The 20,258-nt window shown below is 47.6% G+C and overlaps 1 protein-coding gene across 4 annotated transcripts in view; it reads right to left on the minus strand.

Annotated features, from left to right (window-relative positions):
* The window catches only part of LOC101118590 (steroid sulfatase), a 225,823-nt gene that overhangs the window by 86,560 nt on the left and 119,005 nt on the right, over positions 1–20,258 (minus strand). For all 4 annotated transcript variants that reach the window (XM_060407555.1, XM_060407552.1, XM_060407553.1 and 1 more), the window contains exon 9: positions 12,171–12,330. In XM_060407555.1, the coding sequence (XP_060263538.1) occupies positions 12,171–12,330 (160 nt within the window). The remainder of the gene's footprint in view (positions 1–12,170; positions 12,331–20,258) is intronic.

The raw sequence follows: 20,258 nt of genomic DNA on the forward strand, positions 1-20,258 counted from the left end.
AATTTGAGGGTTTTCTTTCTCTGATTAAAAACACTCCCCAGACAAACGTCACAATGATAATGCTTATATATGGAATCTAAAAAAAAAAAAATCATAAATGAACTTATCTAGAAAGCAGAAATAGAGGCACAGATGTAGAAAACAAACCTATAGCTCCCAAAGAGGGGAAGCGGGGGAGGATACCCTGGAAGACTAGTATTGACAGATACACACTGCCATATACAAACGTGAAAGAAAGTGAAAGGCGCTCAGTTGCCTCTGACTGTTTGCGACTATACAGTCCATGGGATTCCCCAGGCCAGAATACTGGAGTGGGTAGCCTTTCCCTTCTCCAGGGGCTCTTCCTGACCCAGGGATCGAACCCAGGTCTCCCGCATTGCGGGTAGATTCTTTACCATCTGAGCCACCAGGGAAGCCCAAGAATCCTGGAGTGAGTAGCCTTTCCCTTCTCCAGCGGATCTTCCCCACCCAGGAATCGAACCGGGGTCTCCTGCATTGCAGGTAGATTCTTAACCAACTGAGCTAGCAGGGAAGCCATATATTGAACAGATAATAATAAGGACCTACAGTATAGCACTGGGAACTCTACTCAATACCCTGTAATAATCTGTAATAATAATAATCTATACTAGATAATACCAGTGACTCAGAGGTAAAGAATCCGCCTGAAATGGAGGAGATATGGGAGACTCGGGTTCGATCCCTGGGTCTGAAGATCGCCTGGAGGAGGAAACGGCAACCCACTCCAATATTCTTGCCTGGAGAATCCCATAGACGGAAGAGCCTGGTGGGCTACAGTCCACGGGGTCGCAAAGAGTCGGACATGACTAAGCGACTTAAGTTTAACTTATGTTTCAATGCTGTGCTCTCAAATCATCCCACCCTGGCCTTCTCCCACTGAGTCCAAAAGTCTGTTCTTTACATCTGTGTCTCTCTAGCTGCCTTGCTTAGAGGGTCGTCCTTACTTGCTCACATAATTTGGGTGAGCACTCTTGAGAGGCCCGATGTCCCTCAGGCTTTTTCTTCCTGTCTTTGTTTTTTGGTGGGGCCTTTTGGTGTCATTAAAACCCTCATAAAGTAATTATAGCCTTGCTCCTGAGTGCTTCTCTGGCACCCATCCTGCATGATCCACCACGCGCTCCGCCGAAGTCCACAGGACTGAAAATACTCCATTACCGCTAAGTTAAAAATAAGAACAAAAGACAGAATTGGCTCGCTTTCAAAGCATGCTTGCTATTTGCCATGAGAGGAACAGGGTAGACAGACAATTCTATCCAAAAGAAGCGCGTGCTCTGAATACCATTTCTATGCTGAAATGGCAAGTATTGTGACTGAAAGAGACATTGGCTCGGCTGTGCCTGACTCTTCGCGACCCCATGGACTGTATCCATGGGATTCTCCAGGCCAGAACACTGGAGTGGGTAGCCGTTCCCTTCTCCAGGGATGGACTGTATCCATGGGATTCTCCAGGCCAGAACACTGGAGTGGGTAGCCGTTCCCTTCTCCAGGGGATCTTCCCAACCCAGGGATTGAACCCAGGTCTCCTGCATTGCAAGCGGATTCTTTACCAGCTGAGCCATTGTGGAAGCCCGTCCTTTAGCCTATGAGATCCTAAAGAGGTGGAAAGGAAGCAAGGGATGAGAAAGGAGCAGAGAGGAGAGCTGGAGCATGAAAAATTCTGAGGTTGAGATGGACCCCAGCTCCCTCCATCACCTTTTTGTCCACATGGAGGTAAGGCCTTTCCATGAAGGTTCAAGACTGGCAGTGGATCTCCTTTTCCCCAAATCAATCTCTACCTTGCCTTTTTATTTTATTCTCTTACAAAACATCTTTTCTTTTTATACTGCAGTGTAGTCAGTGAACAATGCTGTGACAGTCTGCACGTGAACCCTGAAGGCACTCAGTGCCACACATACACATGCACCCCTTCTCCCCCAAACTCCCCTCCCATCCAGGCGGCCACGTGACACTGAGCAGAGGTCCCCGTGCTGTCCAGCAGGTCCTTGCTGGTTCTCCATGCTAAATACAGCAGTGTGTCCAAGTCCATCCCAAACTCCCTGACTATCCCTTCCCCCATCCTTACCCCTGGTGACCATAAGGTTATTACAGAGCATTGAGCAGAGTTCCCTGTGCTGGGCAGCAGGTCCTTGCTGGTTCTCCATGTTAAACACAGCAGTGTGTCCATGTCCACCCCAGACTCCCTGACTATCCCTTTCCCATCCTTCCCCCCTAGTGACCATAAGGTTATTACAGAGGATTGAGCCGAGTTCCCTGTGCTGTCCAGCAGGTCCTGGTTGGTTCTCCTTGTTAAATACAGCAGTGTGTCCATGTCCATCCCAAACTCCCTGACTATCCCTTCCCCTGGGCAACCATAAGCTACGTCTGTGAATCTGTTTCTGTTTTGTTAAGGAAATTCATTGTGTCGTTTCTTTCTCTATTTCTTTCTCCATTCCACATAGAAGGCATGCCGTACGAGATTTCTCCTTCTCTGTCTGACTTAGCCCACTCAGTATGAGAATCTCTAGGCCCACCCGTGTTGCTGCAAATGGCATTACTCTACCTCTGTTTCTGGAAGCTGTGTTTCGTCATATGCCCACAAAACTCAGCACTTAAGAACTCAGGAATTATAACCATTTTCTTAAGATCAGTATCTCATGACTAAACTGGGCCTTGATCCTACAAAGGGGGACTTAATAATAAAAACAAATTTCCAAGTCTCAGAAACTTCCTTTCTTACTTCCAAGCAAAAGATTTAAGTCTTTTTTTTTTTTTTTTTTTAAGGAGAGAAGCAACGTCTGTTTTGCAACCTTCTTTCTCCTTGCAATGCAGAGAGAGGTCTCATTTTTAATTTTTTTTTATATCCTGCATCTAACGTGCTCTTTCCTGGAAGCAGGTAATAAATCATGCAGTGATGGAAACCACCGTTGAACAGTGCTGCAGAAATATGGCTTGTCAAAAAAAGGCTCATTTCTGCCATGAAAAATGGAAAGTGATTCTACTGAGCTAAACTTTTAAACAGTGTCTGAGCTATCAAAATAGTTGGGATGGCTGGAATGGAAATGTTCCTACAACATCACATTTTCTGGCAGAGTGGCCCGTACACTCTCAAAATCACACAGAGCATTGCCACTCAATTCAGTTCAGTTCAGTCACTCAGTCATCTGACTCTTTGCGACCCCATGGACTGCAGCATGCCAGGCCCCCCTGTCCATCACCAACTCCCAGAGCTTGCTCACACTCATGTCCATTGAGTCGGTGATGCCATCCAACCATCTCATCCTCTGTCATCCCCTTCTCCTACCGCCTTCAATCTTTCCCAGCATCAGGGGTCTTTTAAAATGAGTCAGTTCTTCGCATAAAGTGGCCAAAGTATTGGAGTCTCAGCTTCAGCATCAGTCCTTCCAATAAATATTCAGGATTGATTTCCTTTAGGATGGACTGGTTGGATCTCCTTGCAGTCTAAGAATCTTCTCCAATACCACAGTTCAAAAGCATCAATTGGCGTAAGGCTTTGGTGTAGTCAATAAAGCAGAAATAGATGTTTTTCTGGAACTCTCTTGCTTTTCTGGTGATCCAGTGGATGTTGGCAATCTCTGGTTCCTCTGCCTTTTCTAAATTCAGCTTGAACATTTGGAAGTTCATGGTTCACGTACTATTGAAGCCTTGCTTGGAGAATTTTGAGCATTACTTTACTAGCATGTGAGATGAGTGCAACTGTGCAGTAGTTTGAGCATTCTTTAGCATTGTCTTTCTTTGGCATTGGAAGGAAAACTGACCTTTTCCAGTCCTATGGCCACTGCTGAGTTTTCCAAATTTGCTTGTATATTGAATGCAGCACTTTCACAGCATCATCTTTCAGGATTTGAAATAACTCAACTGGAATTCCATCATCTCCACTAGCCTTGTTCATAGTGATGCTTCCTAAGGCCCACTTGACTTTGCATTCCAGAATAACTGGTTCTAGGTGAGTGATCCCACCATCGTGATTATCTGGGTCGTGAAGATCTTTTTTGTACAGTCCTTCTGTGTTGTTACCACCTCTTCTTAATATCGTCTGCTTCTGTTAGGTCCATACCATTTCTGTCCTTTATCGAGCCCGTCTTTGCATGAAATGTTCCCTTGGTATCTCTAATTTTCTTGAAGAGATCTCTAGTCTTTCCCATTCTATTGTTTTCCTCTATTTTTTTTCACTGATAACCGAGGAAGGCTTTCTTATCTCTCCTTGCTATCCTGTGGAACTCTGCATTCAGATGCTTATATCTTTCCTTTTCTCCTTTGCCTTTAGTTTCTCTTCTTTTCTCAGTTATTTGTAAGGCCCCATCAGACAACCACTTTGCCCTTTTAACATTTCTTTTTCTGGGGGATGATCTTGATCCCTGCCTCCTGTACAATGTCACGAATGCCCGTCCATAGTTATCTATGGGAATTGTCTGACTGGACTTCTCTGTCAACGAACTCAAGCTTTCATAGCACGTTTGCAGGACAGCCGCGGCTACAAACTTGGATGTGTTCCTTCCTGGCGTCTGCTCACTTCTGTGAAGAACGTGCTCATTTGAGATTGTGCCCCGGGTGGCTCAGACAGTAAAGCATCTGCCTACAATGCAGGAGACCCGGGTTCGATCCCTGGGTCAGGAAGATCCCCTGGAGAAGGAAATGGCACCCCACTCCAGTACTCTTGCCTGGAAAATCCCATGGACAGAGGAGCATGGTGGGCTAGAGTCCTTGGGGTGGCAAAGATTCGGACACGACTGAGCGACTTCACTTTCACTAACTTGGAAAGCGCGATGGTTTTCCCCCTGGGTCCTGACCCCTGACAACCACGAGGATATTAACAGTTCAATATCAAGGAGTGTCGCGGCCAAATTTCAGGTCCAATTCAGTAGCTTGGGGGGGACTGTCTCTTTCTTTAACATTAAATTAATTAATTTTGGGGGGCTGGGCCGGGTCTTCCTTGCTGCACGGGTTGGGGGGCTCCTCTCTAGCTGCGGTACGGGGGCTTCTCATCATGGTGGAGCACAGTGTCTGGGCATGGACGCTTTTCACAGTGGTCGTGCTCAGGCTGAGTCGCTCTGTGGCACACAGGATCTTCCCAAACCAGAGACTGAACCCACGTCCCCTGCATTTGCAGACACATTCTTTTCTTTTCTTTGTTTTAATGTATTTGTTTTAACTGGAGGATATTTACTTTGCAATCTTGTAATGTACAATATTGCCACCTTACAATATTGTGATGGTTTTCGGCATACATCCACAGGCACACAGGCGTCACCCCCATCCTGAACGACCCCTCGCACCTACCTCCCCACCATATTCCTGCAGGCTGTCCCAGGGCACCAGCGTTGAGTGCCCTGCTTCAAGCATGAGTTTGCACTGATGACCTGTCTCACATATAGTAACACACACGTCTCAATGCTAGTGTCTCAGATCATCCCACCCTCCCCCTCTCCCACAGAGTCCAGAAGTCTGTTCTTTACATCTGTGTCTCTTCTGTTGCTCTGTACACAGGATCGTTGGTACCGCCTATCTGGAGTCCATACTGTACGTTAATCGACGGTATTTGTCTTTCTTTTTCTGACTCACTTCACTCTGTGTCACAGGCTCCAGGTTCATCCACCTCATCAGAAGGGACTCAAATGCACCCTTTTTCATAGCTCAGTAACATTCCATTGTGTATACGTACCAAAACTTCCTTAACCGTTTTCATCTGCCTACGGACACCTAGGTTGGCAGATGGAGTCTTCACTACAGAGCCACCAGGAAGCCCGGGTGACTTTCCTGTAACTGAAAAGGGCATGTAACTTTTCAGAGACAGTGACATCATTCTCCATGAATGCTCCATCTCTCTCTCTGCCCTGAAACCAGGGAATCATCTACCTGGGGATATTCCCATGACCTGCCTTTGCCTGGTTCACCCTGAGAAGCATTTGACCATCGTAACAGAAGGGGAAGCTTTGGGGGGACTGACAAAGAGGTTAACTTGGGAGCACACTTTGAGTTACCTGTTGGCATATTGCAAACAAAGTGATTTTTTTTTCAGTGTAGAATAGGAAAGGAAACATTTGTAGGAGAAAGCACATAGATCTTTGACGAACTAAAGCAAATCCCAAGTGCCCAGAAAGTCACTTGCATCATGAAAGCAACATCTCTGCTCATAAACATCCAACACTCTGACGTATATGAACAGAAAGCAAGCTCATTCACAAGGAGTTCCATGCGCATGAAGAGCTTCAACTCTCATTCTGCAAAACAGAGCTGAGCTAGGTACAGCTCACTGAACTGTTTCATTGGCAGGGCTCTATGGAAGACGTCTTGTGTGGTCGCCCAGCTACATATCAGCAAAAAAAAAATTTTTTTTTTAATCTTGTTTTGCTGTTGCTGGTGGCCATACCTCACAGCTGGCAGGATCTCAGTTGTCTTATCAGGGACTCAACCTGGGTCATGGCAGTGAAAACCAGGAATCTTAACCACCAAGCCTTCACGGAACTCCCCAACATCAGCCAAACTCACTGGGAGAACTGTCCCTCTCCCTGCCTTCATGACACATAAGTGACGTCAAACATTTGGATTTCTTTCCCAAACTTGAAAAAAAAAAAAAAGAAGAAACAGAATTCCAATTACGGAATATGTGGGCGTCTGTGTTAGTCGCTCGGTCGTGTTCAACGCTTTGCAACCCCATGGACTTTAGCCCGCCAGGCTCCTCTGTCCGTGCGATTCTCCAGGCAAGAACACTGGAGCGAGTTGTCATTTCCTGCTTCAGTGGATCTTCCCGACCCAGGGAGTGAACTTGGGTCTCCTGCACTGTAGGGAAGAGGGGACCTGAATATTTCACGACTACAGAGTGACTCTGGAGAACTGTGAACCTGTCCTTGCCTCCTAGCACTATGATCTGTGGCTAGAATTGAGGTGTTTTCCAAAGGGGCAGCCACCTATGGCATGCTGAACTCTGCATTACCGCAATGAAAGAGCATACGCTCACGACGCTAATATTCTGCCTGCTTGCAAAGATGAGGCGAACAGAAAGGCTTTCACTTTATTGCTTTACTATGTTCAGGTAGTATATTTCTGTGGCCTATGTGTGTTTTCTTTTTTTGAAATTTTTATTGGAATATAGTTGTTTTACAGCATTGTGTTAGCTTCTACTCGACAACAAAGTGAATTGGCTACGTGTATGAAAAAGTGAAACTTTGTCGCTCAGTCGTGTCTGACTCTTTACAGCCCCATGGACTGTAGCCCGCCAGGCTCCTCTGTCCATGGGATTCTCCAGGCAAGAAGACTGCAGTGGGTTGCCATTTCTTTCTCCAAGGGATCTTCCGGACCCGGGTCTCCTGAATTTCAGGCAGATTCTTTACCAACTGAGCCACTAGGGAAGCCTAGCTGTATGTACATCCCCTCTTTTTTGGATTTCCTTGCCACTTGGGTCAGCAAAGAGGATCGAGTAGAGATCCCTGCAGTATACAGTAGGACCCCATTAATTATCTATTTTATACATGGCATCAATAGTGTAGGAACTTCCCAGGTGGTTCAGTGGGAAAGAATCCACCTGCCAATGCCCGTCGAGCCCTGAGTCAGGAAGATCCCCTGGAGGAGGAAATGGCAACCCACTCCAGTATTCTTGCCTGGAGACTCCCAAGAACAGAGGAGCCTGGTGGGCTACAGGACTGAGCAACTGAGTACACACACATGGATAAATAGCAGAATATTATCCAGCTGTCATTATTGAAAAGTTATAATAAGGTTTTCCTTATAACAACATTTTCCATGAAAGGGCAATAATGAGCTTCTGAGCAGAATTCTCAACCTCAGCACTACTGACCTATTGGGCTGGATCACTCCTTCTCATGGGAGGGGGGACTGTCTCCCGGGGTCATCCCCCAAACTGTGGGCTGTTGAGGGGCGTCTCTGGCCTCCACCCACGAGATGCCAGCAGCATCGTGAGTCTCGACAATCAAAAATGTCTCCAGATATTGCTAAATGGCCCCTGGGAGGAACGGTCACCCCAGGTGAAAACCATCCCTTTAGATGATCAAAGTCACCAGGGCAGACACAGGAGGATGTTTTCTGGACCTGGTTGCTAACGTTATCTAAATAGAACGCTGAGAACTCATTTCAGTCCCATGAGTGACATGGAAGCTGATTTCTGTTTTCTTTTCTTTACGGCCTCTAGGATGACAGTGACATCTTAAGAGGGACCTCCACAGACACAGTATCATTGGGTTGAGAAAGACCATCAGCGATGGTCCATAGGAAGAACCTTCAATATTCAGAAAGGGCTCTACTGAAGACACCTGCTCACACAGAGAAGACTTGGGTCTGATTAACAGGGGTGGGCACTGGCTTCCTCCATCAATGGGCACATGCGAGAAGACCAGGCTGACTTGCATCACCCTCAGGTTGGGGTGGGAAGAGGTGCCGGCAGTGAGATTTCCCTTCAAGAATCTCCCTCTTTGCCTCTGAACTTCTGCCTTCCCTGGCCTCTTCCCAGTGAGATGGAAAGATGCTCTGAGAGCAAACCATTTAAAGATGCTCTGAGAGCCCGTGGAACGTCCCTGGTGGTCCAATGGTTAAGAATCCACCTTGCAATGCAGGGGACATGGGTTCGATCCCCGGTTGGAAAACTAAGATCCCATATGCCTTCGAGCAAACAAGCCTGCGTGCCACAATTAGAATCTGCAGGTCACAATCAGAGAGTCTGCGCACTGCACCGGAAGATTCCACAAGACGCAGCGGAGATCCTGAGGGCCCCAACTACAACCCGATGTGGCCAAAAAGAACACTATGAGAGAAAAGAGCAGTGATGATATGATATCATGAGCCAAGAATGGATGCTTTTAAACTGTGGTGCTGGAGAAGACTCGAGAGTCCCTTGGACTGCAAGGAGATCCAACCAGTCCATCCTAAAGGAAATCAGTCCTCAATATTCACTGGAAGGACTGATGCTGAAGCTGAAACTCCAATCCTTTGGCCACCTGATGGGAAGAGCTGACTCACTGGAAAAGACCCTGATGCTGGGAGAGATTGAAGGAAGGAGGAGAAGGGGAAGGCAGAGGATGAGATGGTTGGGTGGCATCACCGACTCAATGGACATGAGTTTGAGTAAACTCTGGGAGTTGGTGATGGGCAGGGAAGCCTGGCGTGCTGCAGTCCATGTGGTCTCAAAGAGTCGGACAGGACAGAGCGGCTGAACAACCACAGCAATCTGAACAGTCTGTGTGCACTGTTCCCAATACTATCCTGCATTTATACCAAGGGAAAGAACCAGGGCTAAAGAGCAGATAAAAGAGGCGGGGAGACTTCTGATGGTCTACAAGAGAAAAACGTTTGGGACTTTCTTGGTGGCCCAGTGGTTAAGACTCCATGCTTCCAATGCAGGGGGCCATGGGTTCGATCCCTGGTTGGGGAACTAAAAATCCCTCACGCGGCATAGAGTGGGGAAGTAGATAAAATAAAATCTCTTAAAAAAAAGTAGAAGAGACTTTTTATGAGTCCCCACTGCCGAGTTTTCCATCATTGGAGGAAAGGAAGACTAGTGTGACTGGAGGGTAAGATCTTCGAAGCCCCGCTTCAGCCTTCAAAGTGATGACCCTCTAACCCCCAGTGGAGATTAAATGCAGAAGTTGCAATAACTCTTTTTCCCTGTGGTGGACGAAGCACAAGGGACAAGTATTCACGCCTCTCCACTCTGCACTTGCCAGCCTCTGACGCTTTCCATCTTCACAGCAACCCATTCGAGGGCGTGCAAGGCTGAACCCATCTGCAGGAGAAAAAACCAAGGCCCAGGAAGTTCGGGGCTTTGGCAGCTGTTAAAACAGCCAAGATGCGAAGCCCTGTATGCAATACGGCTCCAGGATCTTTGTTCTTCTCTGGAGCACCAGCTGCTCTCCAGGTGTGGTCCAGAGACCCGCAGGGATTCCCTGATATCTATCAGGAGGTCTACGAGCTGAAACGATCTCCATGGTGATTGAAAACATTCTGTGATCTCTTGCAACACTGGTCTTTCATGAGTTCATGGCGCCGGTCTCTCCCCAGTGGCTCCATTATCACTCTGCCAGCCGACTCAATGCTTGCTTGGGCACTCTTGCGTTTAAAGACTCTGATTTGAAGATCTGATTACTAATATGGCAAACACAGATAGATCCCACCCACAGAAACAGAGCACCTTTGGGTTCCTCGATCGGTGAAGTATCTGTGAGGGTCTTGAGACCAGAACTCCATGAAAACCATTAATCGGCATATCTCCCTTAGAACTCTGCAGATGGGTCATAACACGTAAGAAGGGCTACACTCTGTAATCTCACCTTTCTCATTTGTGTGTGTGTGTGTGTGTGTGTGTGTGTGTGTGTGTGTGTGTGTGTGTGTGTGTGTGTGGTGTGGGCACACTTTGGGCAGAAGGTATACCCAGTGTAGAAATTTGGGAAAAAAAAAAGGTCAGAGTGAACCAAGCTTGCACACAAAGAAGCTGAGCAAATCTCCGCCTGGACTCAGCTCTGGCCGAGCTGTTGTTCTCGTCCCTGTGTTCCAGTCTGCTGGGTTCCCGCGGCAGCTGAATTTAAACCAGATTTGTGGCGCCTGTGTCCCCATCGCCTGCCACCTGACTAAGGAAAACAATTATTCAGCACGCCTCACTCAGAACTCTTCAGATGGGTCATAACACCTAGGGAGAAACTGTTGCAATGCCATCAGAAGTTGTATTTAAATGAAGAGAAAGATGTTTCATTTAGAACCTGCTAGATGAAGACATGCTGGGGAAACAGGCCTGATGGAGGAGCCAGCTGTCTTTCTCCGTGCTCCTGCAGCAAAGAGCTGCTGGGTGGGGTTGGGAGGAGGCGTGTGTGATGAGAAGAGAGGGGTTACTCTGTCCAGCTGCCCTGCTGCAAGCCGATGAGACAGAGACAGACAGAGGGAGAGAAAATCCATCAAATGCCAGAAGAGGGAGGCTCAGCTAAAGACTGCAGTCCCATTCCTGGGCATATACCATACAGTCCGTGGAATTCTCCAGGCCAGAATACCGGAATGGGTAGCCGTTCCCTTCTCCAGGGCAATCTTCCTAACTCAGGGATTGAACCCAGGTCTCCCACGTTGCAGGTGGATTCTTTACCAGCTGAGCCACCAGGGAAGCCCACTGCAATCATAAAAGACACACGTACTCCCGTGATCACTGCAGCGTTAGTTACAACAGCCAGGACATGGAAGCAACCCAGCTGTCCGTCAGCAGGTGAATGGATAAAGAAGTGGGATATGCATACGATGGAATATTACTCTGCCATGAAAAAGAACAAAATTGGATCTTTCCTAGAGATGCGGATGGACCCAGAGACTAGAAGAAATTAAGTCAGCTGATACGAATACCATCAGCTGACTTAATATTGTCAGATAGTGATGCATATACGGAATCCAGAAACATGGTAGAGATGAACCCATTTGCAGGGAAGGGATACAGACGAAGATGGAGAAAACAGACTTTGGACACAGAAGGGGGAGGAGATGATGGGATGAATCGAGAGAGCCCTGCTGACATATACACACAACCGTGTATAAAATAGACAGCGAGTGGGAAGCTGCTCTATGGCACAGGGAGCTCAGCGCGGGGCTCTGTGATGACCTAGAGGGGCGGGATGCGGGTGGAAGGGAAGCTGAAGAGGGAGGGGGTATATGTACCCTTATAGTCAATCCACACTGTGGGACAGCAGAAACCAACACAACATCATAAAGCAATCATTCTCCGATTAAAAAAAAATGCAGATCCAACACGAGAGGGAAATAAATTTTGAATGAAAGAACACAACGCAAAACCAAGAAACGGAGCATCCATCCCCGTCAGGCCTCGGACTTTGTTCTCCCCTGGGATCAGGGGAAGGACAGGGCCGTGCTTACATTGCTGGATCCACCAGACCCACTAGGGCAGCCCAAGAAGCCTGGAGTGGGGAGCCTCTCCCCTTCTCCAGGGGATCTTCCTGACCCAGGAATCGAACCGGAGTCTCCTGCATTGCAGGAGGATTCTTTACCAGCTGAGCCGCCAGGGAAGCCCCTTGACCCACTGGTAAGTTCCATAACTTGGCGTGGAGGGATAACCAGTCCAGTGGCGGGCAGCCTGCCACAGAGCAGGTGAACCAGAGCTCTCTTGCCTGCGCAACCTGAGTGAGAGCATCCCAGGGAGCTGAGAGTCACGGTACCTGTCTTGCGGCAGAGGAGATCCCGCGAGTTTGGCCACCGTGGGAAAGATGTCCATGTTGCTGGTGGGCTCATCAATCTCCAAGCCAGCCCGGATCACTCCTGGCCACCGGAAGATGCCGGGAACCCGGATGCCTCCTTCCCAGTTGTTGGCTTTTCCCCCTGGAACACAGAAGGAGATGCATCGTGGAGATCTGTCTTCCCAACACTCGCCAGCAGTACCTTCCTCAACACTCGACCTGGGGCGGCCAGTCTGGAAGAACTAAGTGCTTTGACGACAGGGATGGGACGACAATCTCATGGTATCTGCGGCTTCCCTGGGGGCTTGAGTGGGAAAGAACCTGCCCCCCAAAGCAGGAGACACGGGTTCCATCGCTGATCTGGGAAGATCCCACATGCCTCAGAGCAACTAAGGCTGTGAGCCACAAGTATTGACCCTGAGCTTAAAGCTCGGGGGCCAGAATGACCGAGGCCAGGAGCTGCAGCTGCTGACGTCCGAGTGACTTGGAGCCCACGCTCCATGACAGGAGAAGCCACGGCAACAAAAAGTCTGAGCGTGGCCACGAGAGAACAGCCCGCAGTCTCCACAGCCAGAGAAAAGCCCGGGTACCCATGAAGACCCAGCACAGCCAGAAGTAAAGGAAATCACTAAAAACTACATTGTGCCTGTTGGGATGGAACATATATACAATATATAAAGTTATATATGATGATAATAATATGCAATATATAATATATAATTGCATACTGGAAACATACAGTTATCTACAATATAATATATAAATTATGTTTAATATATATTTATATATGCATTATAAAATAGTTATATAATTATAATAGTTTTATATAATATATATAAAGTCATATATAAGTATAATATATAACATTATATAATTTATATAAATTATGAAGTATATAGTTATCTATAATTAAAATATATTAATGATATATTTAATATATTCATATATAACATATATAGTTATATACACTTTTAATTATTATATAATATATTATATATAAAGTCATATACAATTTTAACATTCAGTTCAGTTCAGTCACTCAGTCGTGTCCTACTCTTTGTGACCCCATGAACTGCAGCACGCCAGGCCTCCCTCCCTGTCCATCACCCACTCCCGGAGCTTACTCAAACTCATGTCCACTGAGTCGGTGATGCCATCCAACCATCTCATCCTCTGTCGCCCCCTTCTCCTCCCTCCTTCAATCTTTCCCAGCATCAGGGTCTTTTCCAGTGAGTCAGTTCTTCGCATCAGGTGGCCAAAGTATTGGAGTTTCAGCTTCAACATCAGTCCTTCCAGTGAATATTCAGGACTGATTTCCTTTAGGATGGATTGGGTGGATCTCCTTACAGTCCAAGGAACTCTCAAGAGTCTTCTCCAACACCACAGTTCAAAATCACCAATTCTTAGGCTAGTATACATAATACATATAAAATATAACATACTATATATAATATATAGAATAATATGTAACACATGATAACATATGTTTTGTATATACACACACACACACATATATACACATACATATATACATGTATATAGGGTTGGCCAAAAAGTTTGTTCAAGTTCTCCATATGATGTCACAGAAAACTCAAACTTTTCCAGTGAAGTTGCTCAGTGGTGTCCCACTCTGCGATCCCATGGACTGTAGCCTACCAGGCTCCTCCACCCATGGAATTTGCCAGGCAAGAGTACTGGAGTGGGTGGCCATTTCCTTCTCCAGGGGATCTTCCCAACTCAGGGATCGAACCCAGGTCTCCCGCAAACTTTTCAGCCAACCCGGTATATATGGCACGGTGACTACATGCATGACACACAGCCAGCATTGCATGGTGGATATGAGTGATGATTGTAACCAGGGATGCTGAAATCTTGCAGCAAACAAGACTGACAAAAAAAAAAAGACTCACAACACTGACTCTGAAGTCACAGGGTTCCAATTCCATTTCTAGTTTTTACCACTGGTGGAAGGCAGGATAATGTTGCCCCCGTGTTGAGTCACTCAGTCGTGTCCAACTCTTTGCAACCCTACAGATGGAAGCCCACCAGGCTCCTCTGCCCATGGGATTCTCCAGGCAAGAATACTGGAGGGGGTTGCCATTTCCTCCTCCCGGGGATCTTGGAGGCCCAGGGATCAAAGCTGTGTCTCCTGCACTGGCAGATGGATTCTGTAATACTAGCTCCATCTGGGAAGCCCAGTGGAGCCCCCATATGTCCCCAAATGCAATCCGGGGAAATGGCACCTTATATGACAAAAGGAGAGCTTATTCCAGGCTCTGTGAGTGCGTCAAATACAATCATGAGGGTCTTTCTACGGGAAAGAGAGAGGCAGGGGCGCTGGTGTCAGAGCTGCAGTGAGAGAGGTTTCAGGATGCTACGTCACGAGCTGTGAGGATGCAGAGAGCTGCCCCAAGCCAAGAAATGCAGCTGGTCTCTGGCCACTGGAAGAGGCAAGGAAGTAGGCGTTCCCTCAGTGTTAGTGAGTGTGAAGTCACTTAGTCGTGTCCGACTCTTTGCGACCCTGTGGACTGTAGCCTACCAGGCTCCTCTGTCCAAGGGATTCTCCAGGCAAGAATACTAGAGTGGGTTACCATTTCCTTCTCCAGGGGATCTTCCCGACCCAGGGATCGAACCCGGGTCTCCCGCATTAGAGGCAGACACTTTAACCTCTGAGCCACAAGGGAAGCTCCTTCATAAAGGAACGCGGCTCTGCCAACACCCTGATTTCAGCCCTCGCGGGCCCATTCTGGACACTGGACCTGCAGGGCCATAAGATCATCCAGTTGGGTTGCTCGGAGGCACCAAAGCAGTGGCGACTCGTCAAGGCAGACCCGGGAAGTGAAAATACGGGTTCTGTGCCCGTGGGTGCACGGATCAACCGTGCCGTGCTGTACGTTACAGACAGGGAAGCTGTGAGTATTCCACGGGACTAGGACCCGCGGCCCGGAAGGCAGGAGAGCACCAACGGCGGCATTTTCATCACAGTTAGAGTTAGCCACTCGGTCCACTCTTTGTGACCCCACAGACTGTAGCCACCAGCCTCCTCTGTCCATGGGGTTCTCCAGGCAAGGATACTGGAGTGAGTTGTCAATTCCTTCTCCAGGGGGATCTTCCCCACCCAGGGGTCGAACCTGGGTCGTCCTGCATCGGAGGCAGATGCTTCACCACTCGTGCTACCTGGGAAGCGATTCAAAAGTAACTAAGCAGAGCACGACAGGGCTAACAGGAGGGGCTGCAGGGAGGAGCTGGGAGCAGGTCACAATGTCCACAGAAGATGCTCAGCAAGGCCTCCCGCTCACAGACCCTGGGGAAGACAGATGGAAACATGGAAGCCCTGGGCTCAGAGAGGCCAGCGCTACTGGGTCCCTCTGGCAGAGAACACACGGATGGATGGAAAAACAGACACGCTGCTTCACCCCCACCCAGAGCAGTACCCTGTGACTTTAAAACATGCTGTGCAAAACTGGGGGCCAAGAACAAGCCCAGAAGATGCCTCTTGCCTGGGGGAACACCGGCTCTCAATCAACAGCCTTTGAGTCGGCTAGGGAAGGAGAAAGATGGTTAGCAGAGCGAGGCGGGGAGGTTGTAAGGAAGATACAAGAAACAAAAGCGATGATGGAGGCTGGATTCTTTTTTTTTTTTTTTTCTGAAAATGCCTGAACAGAAAAAACAGGATGGTCTAAATTTAAAACCCTGGTCGAGTCACTGTCAAATTCGCACGTTTAACATCCTGCTAGTACTCGGTCCTGATGGGGAATCACAAAGGGATGATGACTGAGTCAGTCTTTCTGCAAAATTCCTCCACCATTCACTCTGAGACTCTTGTTAGGAGCTGTCTTGTTAAGACCTGTCTCCAAGCCAGACTTTGAATACTGCCGCCCGGCAGGTCAAATGCCTCTGAGTGGCAGGAGCGTATGCTTGCCACTCTTTTCCCTCATCTGGGCACAGAGTTGTATGAAATAATGCATGTCTCATTTCTTTCCTCCTCTTAGGCATCTCCCTGCCTAGGTAACACTGATTCCCTGGGTTGGTGTGAACCAGAAGGAAGCAGAGGCTTCCCTGGTGGCTCAGCGCTAAAGACCACACCTGTCAATGCCTCTCAGGAGTGCGCACCCAAATTAAATGACCAAGCTCCAGCTCCAGTGTCTCCATTGCTCCCAGTAGGAGGGGACAGGCATGGAGCATTGGGGATTTTTTTAAAAAATGTTATTGGAGGGTGGTTCATTTCCGATCCTCAGCAAAGTGATTTGTTTATACAAACATATATCTAATCTTTTTCAGATTCTTTGCCCACTTAGGGTATTATCGAGTACTGAGTTCCTGTCCTATAAAGCAGGTCCTTATTGGTATCTCTTTTACATATAGTAGTGTGTATGTGGGAGAAGGCAATGGCACCCCACTCCAGTACTCTTGCCTGGAAAATCCCATGGACGGAGGAGCCTGGTGGGCTGCAGTCCACGGGGTCGCTTGGAGTCGGACACAACTGAACAACCTCACTTTCACTTTTCACTTTCATGCATTGGAGAAGGAAATGGCAACCCACTCCAGTGTTCTTGCCTGGAGAATCCCAGGGACGGGGGAGCCTGGTGGGCTGCCGTCTCTGGGGTCGCACAGAGTTGGACACGACTGAAGCGACTTAGCAGCAGCAGTGCGTATGTGGGGTTTCCCAGGTGGCGCTAGTGGTAAGAAACACGCCTGCCAGTGGAGGAGACTTAGAAGATGCGGGTTTGATCCCTGGGTCCAGAAGATCCCCAGGAGGAGGGTTCGATTCCTGGGTCAGGAAGATCCCCTGGAGGAGGGCATGGCAACCCACCCCATGGCAACCCACTCCTCTGTCCATGGGATTCTTGCCTGGAGAATCCCATGGACAAGAGGAGGCTGGAGGGCTACGGTCCACGGGGGTCACAAAGAGTGGGATACGACTTAGCGAGTAAACAACAAGAAGGAAGCATGTGACAAACGTAACGAACCCAAGCATCATCTCATCCAAGAGACTCTAGCTTCCGTTCTCCTCCTCGATGTATTCATTCAAGAGACTAAAAGGCCACCCGACATAGACAGGACAGGGAACGAAACTGCCCAGCTTCTGTCAAAGTATTATCCACCGCCAAACAGGGCAAAAATAAAGAACAATTGTCTGCTCACAGCACTAAGCAAGAGGAGAGGCGAAGAACTGCGGAACACCCTTAAAATAACTGACCTGGTTTGAAAAGTTGATGGTGAGGATTGAAGCAAGACATTAAACAGCAAAATTATCTGAGCCAAGGGTGGACACGTGTTCTCTCTCAAGAGCTGGGCGGGAGGTGGGAGGGGGCGGCACTATTTCACGGAGTGTCGGAGCTTTGCCCAAGTTCTCAGAAGCTCAGAAACAGCAGGGCCAGACTCCAGCAAATGAGGATGGCTTTATTTCAGGAAATCTTGATCTAGCAAATCAGCCATCAGACCGCATCTGGCTCAACTGCCATAGTCTGCTGAACATGGCTCTTCTTCTTCTTTTTTTTTTTTTTTTAATAATTGGAATATAGTTGATTTACAATGTTGTATTAGTTTCAGGCATACGACAAAGTGATTCGGTTATGCATAACCCAGTATAAACATTATACTTGCAATCTTTACCAAGATCAGCCCTCCATCTACACGTTAGATCTCATTTCCCACGATCTTCTTGGAAACGTGACATCCTCGTTGACCCCAGCTATCTTCACTGTGCCTGTGTGCTAAGTCACTCTAGTTGTGTCTGACTCCTTGCGACCCCATGCACTGTAGCCCACAAGGCTCCTCTGCCCATGGGATTCTCCAGGCAAGAATACTGGAGAGGACTGCCACTTAGGATCTTCCCGATCCAGGGACTGAACTCACGTTGATGTTCAGTCACTAATTTGTTTCCATCTCTGCAACCCCATAGACCGCAGCATGCCAGGCTCCCCTGTCCTTTGCCATCTCCTGGGGCTTGCTCAAATTCATGTTCACTGAGTCAGGGATGGCATCCAACCATCTCCTCCTCAGGCATGCCCTTTCTCCTCTTGCCTTCAATCTTTCCCAGCATCAGCATGTTTCCCAATGAGTTGGCTCTTTGCATCAGGTGGCCAAAGTCTTGGAGCTTCAGCTTCTGCATCGGTCCTTCCAGTGAGTACTCAGGATTGATTTCCTTTGGGATTGACTGGTTTGATCTTGCAGTCCAAGTGGGCCTCGGGAAAGAACTGCTATGAACAGAGCTAGTGGACGTGCTGGAATTCCAGCAGAACTGGGTTTTTCTCAGCATCCATTTCTACAGACCACGTTCTTCCCTGGACCGTCTTCTCTCCTGGTTATCTCTCATCTCCCTGCCACTCTCTCTGTTGTCTCTTTTGTTGGATCACCTACCATCTCCCCTTCTATATTCATTACATCTTCTTGTTCCAAATGACCCCCCATACACCTCTTCAGACAACAACCCAATACGGGTCTCTGCTCAGGAGTCCCAATTCCTCAAGGGAACCTCTACCTACCCAATCACACCAGCCACAAACCATAATGATGGTTTGATGGCTGATGATGGTTGATGTCTTCTTCTTCCTCAAACCCCATATCCAATCCGTTGCCAATATCAATGGATTTTTTTCCAACACAATCACGGTCTTCTGTTTCTTTCTCCACTGAGTTAAACCGTTGATCCTATCATTTCCCTGGTATCTCAGTTGGTAAAGAATCCACCTGCAATGCGGGAGACCTGGGTTCGATCCCTGGGTCGGGAAGATTCCCCTGGAGAAGGAAAGGCTACCCACTCCAGTATTCTTGGGCTTCCCTGGTGGCTCAGCTGGTAGAGAATCTGCCTGCAATGCGGGAGACCTGGGTTCAATCCCTGGGTTGGGAAGATCCCCTGGAGAAGGGAAAGGCTACCCACTCCAGTATTCTGGCCTGGAGAATTCCGTGGACTGTATAGTCCCTGGGGTCGCAAAGAGTTGGATGTGACTGAGCGACTTTCACTTTCACTGATCCTTGAAACCCAAGCTCAAGTGGTGTTTTTTTTTTTTCACTTACATATTGACTCAAAAATCACTCCTTTTAAAATATTTATTTACTTATTTATTTGACCACACCAGACCTTAGTTGCAGCATGCAACCTCTTTACTTTCAACATGTGGGGTCTAGTTCTCTGACCAGGGATTGAACCCAAGCCCCCTGCATTGGGAGCTCAGAGTCTTAGCCACTGGACCAGCAGGGACGTCCCTGAGAAAACCATTTCCTACAACATGTCAGGCACTGTTCTCGGTTCTGGGGATACAGGTGATGTGGGTAGAATGCATCTAACAACAGCGGTCTTGCACTCTGGTCTTGCACTATTACGTAACCGTCAACCCTGCCCTCACTAAGGGCACTTAGGAGCCACTCTGCACACACAGCCTTTCAAATCATCGTGACAATGCTCTACGACGTTCCTACAAGGACAATCCTATCATTCCAGTTCTAAAGACAGGGAACCGAGTCTCTGCCCAGGAGTCCTAATTCCTCAAGGAATTTAGCCTCTATCCACCCAGTCAGACCAGCCAAAAGCATGAGATGTTTTGTATTATTCCTCAATTCATCCTTATTGTCACTCCTTCAGCACTCCCTTATACCAGATTTGGGTGAGAGTGTTGACCTCCAATTTTAACTACTACTCAAATGGAAATACCTGCATACATACATACATAAATATACATATATATATACATACATATACATACATACATACATATACACATACATATATACATGTATATATACACACACATTTACTTTGTTTCTTTCCATCCATTCATCCATCTATATCTATCCATCCATCTATATTTATCTGTCCATTCATTGATCTATATCTGCCTATCTATCCACATTGATCATCTATCATCTATCTATATCTATCCATCCATCTATATCTATCCATCCATCTATAGGTATCTATCCATGCACTGATCTGTATCCACCTATCAGTCCATATCTATTTATCTATTATCTATCTATATCTACCCATTCATCTATCCATCCATCTATATCTATCTACCCATTCATCGATCCCTATCTACCTACCCATATCTGTCTATTATCTTTCTA

This window comes from Ovis aries, chromosome X (genome assembly GCF_016772045.2).
Source record: "Ovis aries strain OAR_USU_Benz2616 breed Rambouillet chromosome X, ARS-UI_Ramb_v3.0, whole genome shotgun sequence".
NCBI classification, from domain to species: Eukaryota; Metazoa; Chordata; class Mammalia; order Artiodactyla; family Bovidae; genus Ovis; species Ovis aries.